Source organism: Bactrocera oleae, chromosome 6 (genome assembly GCF_042242935.1).
Source record: "Bactrocera oleae isolate idBacOlea1 chromosome 6, idBacOlea1, whole genome shotgun sequence".
Taxonomy (NCBI): Eukaryota; Metazoa; Arthropoda; class Insecta; order Diptera; family Tephritidae; genus Bactrocera; species Bactrocera oleae.
Window position 1 is genome coordinate 39807955 of NC_091540.1, and position 17554 is coordinate 39825508.

At 36.3% G+C, this 17554-nt stretch overlaps 1 protein-coding gene across 1 annotated transcript; it reads right to left on the minus strand.

The window, feature by feature from the left end:
* Positions 1-11819: 11819 nt before the first annotated feature.
* LOC106616958 (uncharacterized) lies at positions 11820-12868 on the minus strand. Its single transcript, XM_014233895.3, has 2 exons — positions 12762-12868; positions 11820-12172 (listed from the first exon to the last, which is right to left on the minus strand). The coding sequence occupies exons 1-2, from the start codon at positions 12771-12773 to the stop codon at positions 11912-11914; spliced, it is 273 nt and encodes a 90-aa protein (XP_014089370.2). The 5' UTR covers positions 12774-12868; the 3' UTR covers positions 11820-11911.
* Positions 12869-17554: the final 4686 nt, after the last annotated feature.

Sequence of the window (17554 nt, forward strand, 5' to 3'; positions counted from 1 at the left end):
TAAAGAACTTGCAACATAATTTGCAGCGCCGCTGGCATGTTGTTTTTTTCTATTTTGAATATGTAACTGTTACAAGCGACCTTCATTTGTAGCACTAGCGGCAGTAATGCCGGCAGCAGTGGCAATTCGCTATCGGTTTTTTTGCACTTCTTATCTCGACTCATTTAGTGTTCACGCTACGTTTTTTATTCTTTTGTTATTACTACCTTTGCAAACTTGTTAGCAAGTTATCTTGCTTTACAGCTGTACTAGCATTTGGCGTTTTCTACAATAAAAAGCGGATGGTTTGTGCATAGTTGTCGTTTGAGAATGTCCCAAATGCGCAACGGAAGTTCTCACTTGCGTAATTTTTGGTGAGAAGTAAGTATGCGACAATATTTGACTTCTGTTCATTTGTTCTGTTTGAAATTGTTGAAAATCTAAGCAAAACAATCAGTAAGAGAATGAGATAAGTGGAAATTAGTGATCTACAGCACTTGATCAGTAAAATATTCGCTATATTCATAGCAAGTTTGCGACACACGAGTACGGAACACGACCTGTACAACGAATCGTCTTTCTTAACATGTGGTTTAATTGTAAGGGATGCGTTTTTAATTGACTTTTTGCTGTGTCATGGAAAATGCCACATTCATTATTGAACAAGCTTTGGTGCAGAAAAAACTTTCGTCTCTGAATCTGAGAGAAATGCCCTAGAACATGTAAATTAGCCATGATTATGTGAAAAACATCAAAATTCAAGATTATTTTCGAATATGTAAGATAATACAACACTTTTTAGATATAAATAGCGTACGATTTCTACAAAAGTTCAAAATTTTAATAACGCGCGTGTTTAAATCAATTAGTTAATAATTTTTCGAGGTTGGTCTTTTTAATAACTGTTACTATATTTATACTGAGTTTGGTATGCCATTTCATAATAAATATACTTACTCGAACAAAGTTTCCAAATCGTGTAAATTCAAGTCCGAAACAAGATGGCCACCGATCTTGATTTTCACAAGAAAAAATTTTTAAGCGGTGAGTTCGATTCAAGCTTTCGATTATAATATGATAATAACCCATAAGCCATTATTGAGATGCGTTACATCCTCAAAAATTCACTGCATCGTTTGGAGTATGGAGCTTTCTCGTGTTTGATTCGGAGGATGTTTATGTGGACATGTTTTATGGTCATAAACATTATTTTGCGTCGTGGACCTGTGGCGTGGTCTCCAAGAACGTGCGACTTAGCACCGCTGGAATCATTTTTGTAAAGTTGTGTGAAGTCGCTTGTCTACGCGATTAATGCCTTGTAAGAGAATATTCGACCTGTTATTGCTGACAGACGGCTAGAATCATCAGGACGGCCGAGTCCATTTATTGAAGTTTATTTTATTTTGCTTTTATATTATGTTACAGCTATACAAAATTATATGTATTAGTCGCAAATAAGAATCAGTTGTTGCATAATTTTTGCAAATTAACTCATGTGGAACGAATTATTGCACACGTTCATGTTCACGTTCACATTCGTTTTGTAAACATCTGCCGAATCGTGATGTTATTCGGACCACAGTGGGACAAAACGCACGGTAATTTTCGTTTGTAAGGAGATATATCTATTGTATGTTACACCAATCCTGACAGTACTAGGTAACGTTTATCACCAGGTTCCCACTTCATTAAGCTTTTATAAAAGAAGAGATCGATCTTATGTAATCAGAGTGTGGACGATTATTCTGAGGTGATTATGATTTAAATTGTTACAAATCTGTGTAACTAAGTTTTCTACTCAGATTGGAAACTTTAGATTTTTAGCATTACCTTTTCAATAAAATTCTTCACCGTGTACAGAAAAGAAGTGAATTTAATCCGTGATGTGTGCTGCTTCATTTTTGTTAGATTTCGATATGAATCTGATATGTCTATGTGTGCATTGCTAACTTAAAGTTCAATTGTTGCAACTTCCAAAGAATTTAGTTCAATAGCAACAAAGATGCCTCCATCGTCAATAACAATTTGTATTTGATGTGCTACAGTTTCTATGGTAATCGCGGTTTATTTTGCCTAGCGAAGTTATTTATATACATTGTGTGAATGTGTGCAAGAATTAAACCGCTATAGCTGTAATAGCCGTGACTTAGTTGTTCCAAAAAATAGAAGAAGTAGTAGTTGTCAATGGTAGCACCATTGCTTAGCAGCCCACAACAATGTTAAAATGACCACTTTGAGCTTACATGCTTATATACATACATACCATATGTACAAAGTTGTGTGAGATGAACTTTGCAGAAGCGATAGTGGCAAGAAGTTGAAGGATATCTTGTGTTATTTCATTTAGAATAAATAAAATTTCAGTGACATGATTTGAGTTTGAATGAAGAACTTTATATGTACCGTTGTGAAACTGGCTTGAAGAACTTTTTACTTTTTTTTGAATTAAAGACATTTAGCTAGGGATCGTCCAAAAAACACAAGCTAATATGCATTTACATTCGTTAGAGGGGATATTTAAATTAGAAACTTTATTATATACTCTCATAATAAATTAACGAGCCACTTATCTAAGCAACATATTCTGATTGGAAGCGGGTTTCACACCCTGCCCTTAATGCATTGCTAAATTTGTAAAAAATTAATTGCAAATCAATGGCTCTAAGAAATATTGAAGTGCGTCTAACGATACATAATTTAGTCTCTCCTCAAAAATTAAAGAGAAGATTATAACAATTTCAGTAAACTTTTCAATAGAAAATATTATTACAACGCATCTTTATTTAGCATCATTTAACCCCGAGCCTACATGTTTTCGTTTAATCTATTTAAAAAAATTGTTTTATTTTTATTATATAATATTAACTTCATGTATGTAGTGTAATACCTAATACTAGCAGGCATAATTTATATTTGCTATACATTTTGTTCTCTTCTACATTCATCGCTATGCCTTGCGACAATATTTCTCCCATAGCTTCCATTAGATTTTCTCAAACGCTTTTGGACCACTTATTGTAATAAATTCAGTCCCATTTTTTAATTGGGTGAAACTTTATTTAAAAAAAATTGTCTTAATTAAATGCTTCTAAAATATATTCCGTCTGGTACTCATATTAAAATATTTTTCACCCTAATACTCTATACAAAAGTTCGCCTATAAATACATGGACAACAAGTGAGGAAGGGCAAGGCTCGGGCTTAACCGGGTACTCTCACAATTTGAAAAGATCAGAGGTGCTGGCAAAACTTGATATTAAAAAATGTTGCGAAAGAATTCAACAATCATGGTTTGACGAAATCGTGAATGGATTAAATTCAAATTTGCTATTTTATTAACTTATGTATATTTAAGTCGTAGACTGATAGATGCGGTATAAAGTCTACCGGAAGTTCGAAAATATTCATAAAACAACACATTAGGTATATGGGGGCTAAGGGAAGTATTGACCCGATGTTATCAGTTTTCGCACAAGGGCACGTTGTTATCCTAAAAATATTCTCCTCGAATTTCAATACTAGAATTCACAGATTGACCGATATGTTCGGTAAAAGATCAGCCATATACACTGGGGTCCACATATTTGGTCCTTGAAAAGATATATGTAGTCCGACTTCGACAATTTTTGGGAGTAAGAAATACGTTGATAGCATTACTTAAGCGATGTCTGATTCTGATAACTTAATTGATGTTAGATTTGTATACTGAAAAGTGAAAGAATCGAATGAAGAAATTGTTGTATAAGAAGTAGATCTGGTTGTACCGCCCATTTTCACAGTCTGTGATAGAAATGTTTGGATAACACACCGAATTTGGCTGAAATTGGTAAAGTAGTTCCTGAGATATAGTATTTCATCAAAAGGTGGTCGGGGCCAGGCCCGTTGTCCAATTTGTTTGCCTGCTCCTATAAAGCTTTTCCCTACCATCTTGGTTCTGAAATTTAATGCTTGTTGCTCATTTATTTAGTTCTAGCGCTTTTAACAGTTTTCAACATAACCATTATACGGGGAGAGAGCGTGGAATTTGATTTTACCCATTTCCTTATAGTATAAAAAAGTGCTAAAAGCACTTCTTCTCAGCAACTTTGGTTGAGTTAGCTTCATCTTTATCTGTTCATTATCTCGATTAGTTTCAGGTGATACAAGCAACCGTTGGGTGAACAGAACTATTAATATCTGTATATAATAAAAACTATGAACGTCCTAACAAATAATAGTTCCTTTTATACCCAGAGGAAAACGTCAGAGACCCTAAAAAAGAGAAAAGAGTCGCCAATTATCGGAACCGATCGATCGATCAAACTCCAGTCCCCGTATGGAAAACTTTTTTATGTTTCCTTTAGGAAATTTGGCATAGATTATAGATCAAAGCAGCGCCACAACTTTCGAACGAATTATTCAGATCAGATCGCTATAACATATTGCTGATATTCAAACCGATCGATCAAAATCAAGATCAAAGCTTTTACTCTACAAAAAATGCACCTGTGAAGGGTATTATAGTCTTAGTTAATGTTTACCCTTGTTTATAAAATAGTATTTTATTTTTAGTAAAAAGTTTTAATCTGTTATAAATCATAGTTATTACGAAAGAGGTATAATTAGAGGAGCCTCATTAGTTCAACGAACTCGCTTAAGTATTGCTTTTGAAAAATATAGCTTCGGCAAATGAAAATGCGTTTAAGGTTTTAAGTGAAATGACGTCAATTGTAAATCGACACTAAAATAGCTAAATCTCCGGAAATAATCATAATCAAGTCAAATTCTCTTAAGGACGTATTCTTGAAAGTATATTTCACATATTCCATCATTCACTAAGTAATTTCGTTTGATGACAATAGCTGATCTGATTAAATTTTTTCTCAACCAAGGCGGGCATAACCGCTCTAGAATTATATATTTGAAGAGCTCATATAGTAGGACTTGTTTGTAAAAAATTATCCTAAATTTTTTAGAACTGTTTTTATTCGGTACTTTATCGAAGATGGTAAAAAAACATCATTTTCGGCATATTTTACTTTTTTTACTATTAAAAGGATAGAAATGTGACTATTCACGTTACGCAATAAAAAAAAAATCGGGTTTAAATTGCATTTAAATAATGAAATTACTTAGTTAAGGACCCAATATTTAACAGCAATATCTCCGCTCGAATTTCAAGAGTCAATTATTTTTATATTGATCAGACAATGTGAAATCTAATTAGTTATAAATCACACACACACATACCTGACATATGTAAATACTACAAAATCAACCATTAGCAACAGTAAAACACGCCCACCCCTGCTTTGAATTAGTCACTTTAAGCAGTAAAACGCGCTGAATATATAAAATTATAAAATTGTAGGCTAGTAGCAGTTTTTATGAGCAACAAAGATATCAAAACAACAACAACGCAGGCATTTTAACCACCTCAAGTCAATTCAATTAATTCCAAATCGTTTATCTGCTCCAGGAAATGAACGATCAGCTAACAAAACTCAGCGTTTTTTGTAAAGAGCAATCGAATATTTTCAAAGCAACAAAATTGCAACGAAATGTGTGCAAACATGCAACTTGCAACAAATAACTGCGATGTGCAACGAATGCGCAGAATGAGGTGGAAACTTTTTATGCTTTACCGGTTGCCGGCTGATTTTCGACTGATTGTTATTTCTTTGCTTTAATTTTATTTTAATGACAGCAGATATATATATGACAGCAGATATATATATGTAAACAATTGGACCCAAGTGAGTAACGCTCAGAAAGTGGCACATAAAGCACCAGATCGGCAATTTGTGTGCTGAAAATGTAAAAAACGCGGACTAACTGCGACTGCTTAGTGGGTTACTGGGTTCAAATGCTTTAGCCGTTGACTTCACTGGCGGCTAAATTGTTGATTCGTAACAGACAGTTGGTGTCTACCGAAACCGTGTGGCAGTTCAAATTGCTGCCACCTTTATTACGGTGCACGGCAGCCGAATATGCGAACATTGCAAGAAGCAATGAAGTTAATACTTCGGAGCAGTTTTTGAATGAATTCTCTACAAATGACTAGGAGGAGACAGAGGGGAGTTACTCTGTGTAAGTTTAGTATAGAAACATGAGCTTTATCGTAGTGAATTAAAAAAACACATTATTTTGCATATGTTGAGTAGCAACGGCTTTTGTTTACTGTTTTTTATAAGAATCTTTGGCTATAAAGAGTACCTACATATGCGTGCCACTAATTACTATTATCAAAACATTTGTTAACTATTGCCAGAGACATTTAATATGAATACTTACTTGCTTGTAATAGTTTATACGAGTTTAGTTGGTTGAGTCAATGCTTGTTGAATAACAGGTTTTGTTCTTTTTGCCCAATAAGTTTTTGCTTCCAAAAATAGCTCTTTTTGATTTGATATATATACATATGTATTTAAGGGTGGGTCTTGGTACTCTAAAAAATTTGTTAAAAGACACCTCTATTAAATTCTCTCCAAGTATGAGTTCTTAATTGTAACGGGAAGATTGGATGAAAAGTTTCTGCGCACGAAATGAAAAAATACTGTTTTAGGTACGATATATATTTTTTTAATTCAATATAATCTCCCTTAACTTCAATGCAATTGTTCCATTGATCCTCCAATAATTTTATGCCACCTCTATAATGAAAAACGCTTTCCACGAAGGAATTGTTTCAGGTTTCTGATGAAGTAGTAGTCGCTGGGAGCCAAATCTGGTAAACACGGTGGATGCTCAAGCAATTCGTACTTTATCTCGATAAATTTTATGATTGTTAAAACACCTTTGTGAGCAGGTGATTGTTTTACCTTTCGGCAGATAATCAATAAACAAAATTCCTTTTGCGTGAGTCCTATCACTTGTCCACATGCATTGCGGCGGTAATCAAGCCAATCCTGCCTGAGGGTGCTTTGGTGTAGTGGACCGCTGCTAGCAAAATCTCACACAGGAAACCGTTGGAGCGAAAACAGCGGCTCACCGCCGTTAGATGAATTCTTCACAAGAACTTTCAGGCATTGCTCGATAAGCATGGAATAAATATACCACATATTCTCACGCTTTATCTAGGAGACAAGGTTTCAAGTCATACTAAAAGAGGGTAGATGGCGCAGGGGCTTGCGACTCTCCAGCGTAACTTTTAAGATCTATACGGACGGGTCAAAAATGACTAATGGAGTGAGCGCCAAGAACTATTTCGCAGAGCTAGAGCTCAGGCGCCCCTTCAAGCTACTCACGCAGTCTCGAAAGAAGTGCAGGACGGTCATTGGCCTAATGACAGGTCACAACTTACTCGCATGCGAGCTGAATGGGCATTATTAACGATGACATATGTAGAAGGCGCAGAGATGCAGGCATGAGAGAGACGTTGGAGAACCTCCTCTGCTTCTGCCCGGCTTTATATAGGACTCGGTTTAGATATCTGTCAGCTTCGCAGTTAGGGGGATTGGATAAAGTATGAGAGTATTTCTATTAAACTTCACACAAAGCGTTGACGTTGTGCGCGACTTAGCTCATATTAAACTGAATCTTCATCTGGCTTTACAAAGGACTTGAAGGTCTGAAAACTAGTCAGTTTAACGTTACCTAACCGAACCCATATTATTATAACATAATGAATCATTATAGGCGAAAGAAAATCGAAAACATATAACGCTTAAATATTAGAAAGCTGGGTGTCACAAATTTTGATCTATTAGCTTAATAATTTACTTGAAATACTTCGATATCTAAATATAAGGTTGTCAATCTCCCTTCCGCTTTTTTGCTCTTCATTCAATGCTTTATAAAAAGTGTTACAGTGATCGGATTTAGTTAAAATATGCGCCGTTTTGTTCGTAAACTTGTTGCCAACGAGATGCCAACTTCATTATACCCCTCTCGTAGAAGGTTGCGTCCCTATTGGCAAAAAACTCGGAGAGCCAATTTTCACAGGCCTCTCTTGAGGCCAACTTCTCACCATTAAGCGCGTTCGCCATGGACAGGAAAAGATGGTAATCACTTGGTGCCAGGTCCGGGCTATATGGTGGATGCGATAAAACCTCCCATCCGAGCTCCCGTAGCTTCTGACGAGTCATCAACGAAGTGTGTGGTCTGGCGTTGTCCTGGTGGAACACTACACCCTTCCTGTTGGCCAATTCTGGACGCTTCTGGTCGATCGCCTGCTTCAAGCGGTCCAGTTGTTCGCAGTAGATGGTAGAATTAAGCGTCTGGCCATATGGGAGCAGCTCATAGTGGATGATTCCCTTCCAATCCCACCAAACACACAGCAAAACCTTCCTGGCCGTCAATCCCGGCTTGGCCACTGTTTGGAACGATTCACCGGCCTTCGACCACGACCGTTTTCGCTTGATATTGTCGTATGTGATCAATTTTTCGTCGCCAGTCACCATCCGCTTCAAGAATGGGAGGAGTTCGTTCCGTTTCAGCAGCATATCGCAGGCGTTGATTCGGTCCAGAAGGTTTTTTTGCGTCAAATTATGCGGCACCCAAACATCAAACTTTTTTTTGTATCCAGCCTTCTGCAGATGGTTCAAAATGGTTTGGTGACTAACTCCCATCTCCTGGGCGATGTCACGAGATGCCATATGCCGGTCTAACTCGATGTATTCTATGATTTGATCGGTATTTGTCGTCACAGGTCTTCCACCGGCTGGCTTATCCATGGTGTCGTTTTCACCGGCTCTAAATCGTCGAAACCATTCCTCCGCGGTTCGAAGTGATAGAGTACCATCCCCCAAAACACCATTAATCTCACGGAACGTTTCTCTAGCGGATTTGCCTTTAACGAAGGAAAACTTTAAAATAGCGCGAATTTCGGCGTTAGTGAACTCCATGTTTACACGTCTATAACTGTTGAACGCAATATCCAAACTAATCATGCATAGCGTTGTTTTGTAGGTTATGTCAAGAACTTTCAAATTATGTATAGTGTTGCCAGATACGAGCTCTGTAGCGCTTTGTACATAGCCGCGAAATTCAAAAGACAAAAAAGCGGAAGGGAGATATTTGACAACCTTGTATTAACAGCTTAATGCTCTTGTTGAATTTCGGATGTCTATCTGTTCGTAAAGGCGATTACTTGAGTCAAAATTTAGATATTTTGATGAAACCCCACACCTATAAATTGCCGTTAAGCGAAAGCATATAATATAAAGTGCTGTTACTAACCTTCAAATTAAGGTGCAAAACTGTAACTTGACACAAGGAATTGCAAAATAAAAAAGCATCTGTGGTGTAAACAGTTTTTTTAAAAGGGGACGTGGTCCGCCTTAAAAAGTTTAAAGGGCTTTTCTCACAAACCATTCGAGCTTTATCAACTAAACTTGGTGCGAAAAAATATTACTAATAATTGCTTTAATACTTTTATGAAAGATATTATTGAAGAAGTGGTTATTATTACAGGTTTTCACAGTTTTTTAAATAATTGTCTAGTTGGTTACATAAATAGCTTAACTCCGCCATAGCCGGTCCCAAGTCCGCGTTGTATTGTAAAAGGATCAGAGATAGATAAGACATTTCGATTGGCTTCTAATAAGCGTCTCGTGAAGTAGAAAACGAATGATACCTGAAAGCCTCTACCACTTTCAGCATAAGGAAAAGATAGTAAGAGGTTATACGAAATCGTACATTTACAGCTTCAGCAGTGGCAGGATGACCAAGGTTGTAGGACACTTAACATGGAGCATTCAATAAAAACATTACTACATATTTTTTTCCCAAGATCTGATTACGGATTACGATTTTGTGTTCACCCCAGAAATCAACACTAAAGCGTTTAGTAGTTTGAAACCTTCTAAAGCAGCTGGCACAGACGGTAATTTCCCGCTCTACTGAAGACTGGTGCATATCTATGGTGTTGTTGGTACTTATACAGCTTGTGTCCGTTTGGCGTACACACGCAAGAATGGGGCAGGCGGCCAAGACTATCATTATCCAGAGGCTGGGATGCGAAAACAATTCCTTGCCAAAATCTTATACACCGATTAGTATACTTCAGTTAGCATACTCTACATGATGACATAGTTAAAAAGATCGAAAGTTCCTTAGAAAAACGAGAGTTTATTCAGGAGACATTCATTGCTCAAAATTGGTGAAGTCGAATCGAAAGATGATGAGACGCTGGAACAACACCTTTGCGCGTTTCCAACCTGCAGCTGGGATATCTTCCACGTCTCCCAATGTTCCAACTGAAAAAACATTGGACAGCTGAGGTGGGAAAGAAGTATATATGTATTTTATGAAATCCCGTGAATTGCTGGATCAGGCTTAATTGGTTACCACTTGGGAGCGCAATCGGCTTAATGATGGCCTAGGTGCGGCCGCCTGCGGTATGGGGCTGCACCTGCACCTCCCTTTTCAACCAACCAAAGTAAATAGTTGTAAGCTTTTGGTATTTTTTTAACATACCATTTATTGGAAAAAGATGGCTGCATCGATTAGTGCCTCTAATATAAACATTCCGGTATTTTTGACTCTGTATCCATATTTTTATACTCTCGCAACCTGTTGCTACAGATTATAATAGTTTTGTTCACCTAACGGTTGTTTGTATCACCTAAAACTAATCGAGTTAGATATAGCGTTATATAGGTATATATAATATAATTGATCAGGATGCAGAGACGAGTTGGGTGACTGTCTGTCCGTCCGTCCGTCCGTCTCTGCAAGCTGTAACTTGAGACAAAATTGAGATATCTTTATGAAACTTGGTACACATGTTTCTTGGTACCGTAAGACGGTTGGTAAAAAGCATGATGGGCGTAGTCGGACCACTACCACGCCCACAAAACGCCATTAATCAAAAACAAACAAATTGTCATAACTAAGCTCCACAATAAGATACAAAACTGTTATTTGGTATACAGGATGAAATTAGGAAAGGGCGTCTGCAGTTTAAAATTTAAATAAATAGCGCGATAAATCAAGCACTAAACACGCCAGAGACATTAAATTGTATCTCTTGGATGGTATGATATGATTTTCTTGGAACCGCGTTCAAAATTAGACAGCTTGCGTGGCACTGCCTACTTTTAACCTACAACCAAATTCGGTGCATAACGTTCTTTTCATATTTCTATGTTATACATTGTGGACTACAACCACGCCTATTTCCCATATAACCTAATTTTAAATTCCATCTGAATCTTTCACTTTCCACTATGCAAATCAAGCAACAATGATTGTATCGGGGTAAACCTGTGCGTTAATAATGCGTTTAAAGTATGCCACCTTGTGACCAAAAATTGTCTAAATCGAACCAAAACTGTTCAAGCCCCTAGGTATTGAATATGTGGACCTCAGTGCCTATAGTTGACTTTTTACCGAAAATATTGGTCAATGTGTAAGATATATAATTGAAATTTATATAATAAAATAAATAAATGAAACTCTCGATAATAGTATGTCTTGGAGTCAAAAATGGGTTGAATCGGATCAATACTTCCTTCAATATAAAATTTTGCCAACACCTGAAATAATTTTCCGGGCTTTGATCCTTGCAAGTTGCGAGAGTATAAAACTTAGAGCTTCCTTACTTGTTTCAAATTGGGTTTTTTTTAATCAAGAATTTTCCCCCTCATGGGACAGAGGTTTGATTAAGGTTGGGTGTATAATGTACCTCTTAATTTCGGGTACATTATTTATGTTTTATATATTTAATTTAGTGCTTTTTTCAACTTCCAAGAAACTCTAGAGCTAGAATTTTCACTTTTTATATTTTAAACTTTTATTTTAAAAATGTATGATTTTAAAATTCTCTCATTAAAACAAAATATTTATACAATTTTATAATTTATTCCCACCAAAATGTATGACTTGAAAAAATCTCTAAATAAAGAAAAAAAAGTAGATTCCGTCAAACAATTTTTTATTTCACTAAACTTTGCGCAACTCCTTTTGAACAATAAATCCACAACAATCTGGGTAAATATTTTTATTGGCTTTACCACGCATGCGCCACCGCCAACGGTGCGTTGTAGACAGTGCGAACGACTGCCGGTGCATTAACGAAACCGTTCAAAGGTTTCACCACCGATGCATGATTTACGTAGTCCGCGGTTTGAATGGTGTGTTGGTATTCATAACCGCTGGCGCTGGGCAATTCCGATGGCGAAGTGTAGACCACAGCGGCTGGGGCAATTGGTGCTGCTGCCAAGATGCCAGCGCTCGCGTAAGCAATGCATGCTAATATGATCGTGAAGACCTGTGGAATAATACAAAAAACAAAAAAAAAATTATTATTGTACAATAAATATATATGTTATGTGCATATGCTTCTTAATCGCTAAGTAAATGTTGCATACTAAATACCTTACTAAATACCTTAGCGCTAAGTTTATTATAACCGTATGGGTATTATAACCTCTAACACCACTTTCACAATAACTCTCCTCCTTGAAAGCTCTTTTGCTAAGAATTATTACATTCACTGAAGGATGAATCACTCACGATTAGCAATATTAGTTTCCACTTCAAAAACTGACCTACGGTGTTCCAGAAATTTCACTTGATATGGATATGAGAGCTTTTATATCCACATTTAGTGCACATGTCCACATATTTGAAAACTTTATTAAGTACGTTGACTAACTCTTTAACTTCAATAATCAATGTTAGATCTTTTAGTAAAATTTTTAACCGTCGATCTTCAAGGTAACCACGATAAAAGGCTATATAAACGATGCCAAGTCTAAACGTATATTCACATCACTTTTCATCATTCCTTATGTACATACATATAGGTTTATTAGCTAATTATAAATTTGATCCTTTCAAAAACGTTCAACACTTACAACTTTAAACATTTTGTTTATTCTTTACGCAAACGCAGTTGAGACTTAAAAAATATTCTTGTGAATGAAGTATTGGCCAATAACCGGCAAGGCATTTATATCGAAAATAAAACCTGTGTTCTTTCACTTTTTTATGTACATACTCGTACTAGATACCCACATGCATGTTATGTTGACGTAACATGACTTGTCAAACTAATCGGTTTATATTGATTTTGTTGTCGTTTGAACAAAAAAGATATATATGTGTGTGCCTAGCTTATTACTGTGCCTTTCAGTACTTAACAATTGTTGTTAAAATAGGAATGCCACGGTTTCACAAAGCTCCACGAAAAGTTAATATTATTTTGCGATTTGACACTCGCCAGCCTAAGACTATATTCATGACTTCAAGCCGGAACTTATGCAGTCAACGTCAACGTCAGAGTTATGTCTGTTTACACTAATTCTGTTAAAGAGGAAGTCATATTTATGGTTCCGCAAAGTCAAAAAATACATAAACCAAATAAATATCTTCTTGCTGAACTACAAAATTTTGATTCATCGGTTGTAGCCATTCGAAATATTTTTTAAAAGTTTTGTTAAAATATATATTAATTTGAGGTCGTTTATATTTTATTTTTAAATTTTGTAGTTTCTATTGTACTTTAGAGATAGAACCAAAACACATGTTGTTAGAGATGATTTATGTACTGAAAAACTACTTTAGATTTAGTAGTTCTTTGATATTTAAAACCTATTTTGACGCGAAAAAGCTGTTAGAGTATAAGATACTTGCTAACAGTTGTGGTTAGTTAAAGGAAATTGTCTTAACATACAAACAAGTAAGAAAGCGCTAAGTTCGGGTGTAACATTTCATTCTCTTGCAACCTGCCAGGATCAAAGCCAGGGAAATATCTTCAGGTTCATAAGGTTAGTTAGAACAACGAAAATCAGTATATGTAGTATATGGTAGTTTGGGTAATTCATGATTCATTTTCACATGTTATCGGCATTAAACTATAGTATAGGGTGATCCATTTCGGGGTTCCCTACATTTTTAAAGAAAAAACCAAACAGCCTAGAAAGCTAGGCGATGGAACTGAAACTCCATGAATTTCGATGGGCACTTGAATGAAAATACTCACCCTAGCCAGCAAGTTTTATGAGATAGAAATATTTCCCCGATAACAGAAGCCACTATTCATTATTCTGGAATTTTTAGGGTGTTAGGTTAATGAAAAAAATAGTTGATGTTTTCGCCTCCATTTATAAAAAATCTATTCATGCACTTCCATACTTTCTTGAAAAGATACAATTGGTTTGTGGTATGAAAAATGTGAAATTATGTATAAATTTTATTATATCGTTAATTCTCTGGTTCGGAATGATGTAGAGAACAATCACTACCACACTCTGTCCGCTTTCTACATGGTGCGTTCCAAAGTAAACATTAAAAAAGTAACAAAGTAAACTCTAGTGGCGCCATCTATATGTCGACTAGTGCGTTAGAATCTGCTATCCTTTATCGACTTCCAATAAAAATTTCATGACATTTCATCTATTGGAAGTGAAGTTATTGCGTTTTACAAGGTGCGTTCCTGAGTAAACAGGACTTTTAAAAAAGTTGACAGAACAAATGGTTTTATAGGCAAAATCAATTAATTTTATTCAAAATAGTCTCCTTCTGCTTTAATACAGCTTTTTGCACGGTCCAAAAGCATGCCGAACGAGTGTTTTAGCTTTGCCCGGTATGGCCACCAGTATGCCGGTGCAAGCCTTTTGAATGGCCTCCACGTCTGCATAACGCTTTCCTTTCAACGGCAAATGCATTTTTCCGAAAAGATAGAAGTCGCATGGTGCCATATCAGGTGAATACGGGGAGTGGTTGATTTTTTAAATGGGATTTTTGGTCAAATAATCGGCCACATGCGTCGATCGATGAGACGGCGCATTATCGTGCAACAAACGCCAACTTCCATCTTCGCGATATTCGAGCCGAACACGTCGAATATGGTGCACCAAATGCTTCAAAACTTCAAGGTAGAATACCGCATTCCTTGGAATCATAAAAACAAATCAGCATTGTTTTCACTTTTGACTGCTCCAGGCGTGATTTTTGGGGTTTCGGCTCATCCGGCGTCTTCCATTCAGCACTCTGGCATTTCGTTTCGGGATCATATTGAAAACACCACGTTTCGTCACCAGTCACAATCTTGTAAAGAAAGTTGAGGTCTTTTTTTGCCTCTTTAATGAGTCAATTTGTGCGGAACAAACCGTGAACACACCTTTTGTAAGCCCAAATGTTCGGTCAAAATGCGATAAATCGATGTTTTGGAGATGTTCAATTCTATTCCCATGAATTTAAATGATGATTTCGGCTGATTTTTTATGAATTCACACACAGTTTCTATGGAATTTTCGGTGATCACGGATTATGGTTGGCCCACATGTTCATCGTTATTTATGTCCTCACGACCACTTTGAAAACGTTGAAACTACTCGTGCACTCTGCTACGGGATAGGCAATCATCGCCATAAACGTTTCGGTAAAAGTTTTACCAATTTTAAAACAAAATTTAATGTTGGCTCTTTGTTCGAAGCTCATTTTCGCACCGATGACAAACACATACTGACACTTCGGCAGCACAAATATCTCATATATAAATTTGGCTCGAAAACGTCGGATCGTCTTGGAACTTTTCAAGAGCACATAGAGCGAAGTGATGACGCTTGGCAAGGTCGGGCAACTTTAGTTCTTGCACAAGTTGTATTTTGTACGCTTTCAATTTAAGATCTCGACGAAAAATGCGCCAAGCCGTTTCATGCGTCAGACCGAGTTTCTGCGAACGACACCGAATCGCCTCTCCACGGTCTTCGGGTACACCCTCAGCTACGGCCGCTTTTTTCTTCACTGTGTGCTGGTCGTGGTCTATTCGGTCGAATATTATCCAATAATGAATGCTGGGTCCCAAGATGGATGATGGTGTTGCGAATAGTATAAACGTGCATTTTCGTAATAAAATTGAAAAAAGTACCTCTACTTGGATTACCCGTTATTTCCAATATTATACGGTCAGTCAATTTTACTAAGGTATCTTACTTATTTGCCGATATATGCGATATAGTCACCCGAAAGTAACAAAAATTGTATATTAGGTATATGGAGCCTAAAGGAATTATTGACCCGATACAACCCATTTTTGACATAAAGACATATTATTATCAGAAAAGGATTCTCTTCGATTTCTATTATATATTTCACGACATCTCAGGAGACTACAGAGTAAGATAACGTTATGTTTTGTGCTATGGGATTAATTTTCAAAGAATATGATCGCATTTAAAGGGATATCTCTGAATATTTTTAGTCAAAGAGTAACGCAATCGCTCAACTTTTGAATTTTTCATTAACAGAGATTTTCATCAAATATATCTGTTTAAATGAGTTAAGCCTACCCCTACCTACACCCCACTCTATTCGGGAAAAACTGGCGCGCCCTAAGACAACACGCTAATACATCACCACACGGGACAACACAGCACACTCGCGCCTGTACAGCACCAGCTAACAAAAGGGTCGGGATCATAGTTTCCACGACATTCCGCTCTTAATCGGATTATCGTCGCCCGACTCGTCAACATCCATTTTACTTTTTTTAATAATTTAAATATATATATTCGATAGTTCAAATCAAGTTGTGACACTAAATTGAAAATTGTGGAATCGTCCACAAAATCAAACAAATATTTTAATTGAAATATCCACTGTGCGAATCACAGTGTGTTCTCCAATAAATTGGGTCAATAAGTAAACAATCCAAAAATGTAACAAAATTTTCATGTGTTGGGCATGTGTGGACCCTTAAGTGAATGTTATATGCAACACTTCGTGTGTACAGTTCTAGAATACAATTTGAGGTACATTGATTCGACCACATTTTGTCGTTTTGTAACATTTGCCACTTATATTATTACGGTTGCGCTCGACTTATCTTGCCATATTTGATCATTAGTTTAATTTCATGTTCAATTGCATCTTCCGGGTATAGGTACATAACAGAACAATATTATGTTGTTTGACATGTTTGCACACACATAAGTAAGTACAGATGCATACTAAAATACAGTAGCAACATGAATATGTAGATGAATAGGTCTTTCAATGTTTACCCTGTAGGAAATTTATAAAAAAAATTGTATAACGTGGTGCATTTATCGCTGAATTTAACTTTTTGAAACCTTTGTAATTTTTTGTCGTTTGTCTAAAGTATGAATATTGTAATGGTTGATTCATAAAATAATATGAGAGCTCATAATATGAAAATTTGTACGAAACATTCAGAGCTATAACGCAGATCCCGCACAGACAGGATGCACACTATGCAAATATCTTAATAGTAGCATGTGGCAATTTAGACAAGCAAAAGATATTTTTCTTAATTTTGATTAGTCAGTTTGAATTGCAGCTATATTATATAGTGCTTCGATTTGTAGCATTGCTTTGGGCAATAATTCATGACAAATTTCTTAACGATATTTTATAAAATAAAAAATAAAAAAGCCTATAAAGGGCCGATATCGACGATTCTGTAAGCAAAATTTGGAGCAATAGCTCAAAAACTGAGAGCCTAGTTCGCGTATTTACAGATAGAGGGATGGACAGACGAACATAGCTAAATCGACTCAGCTCGTCATGCTGATTATGTATACTCGTATATTCACATATTTTATATTCCTTCTGGGGATTACAAACGTTGTGGCAAACTTAGGGTATATTAAGGTAGTTGAGGGTATAAAGTTATACATTTAAT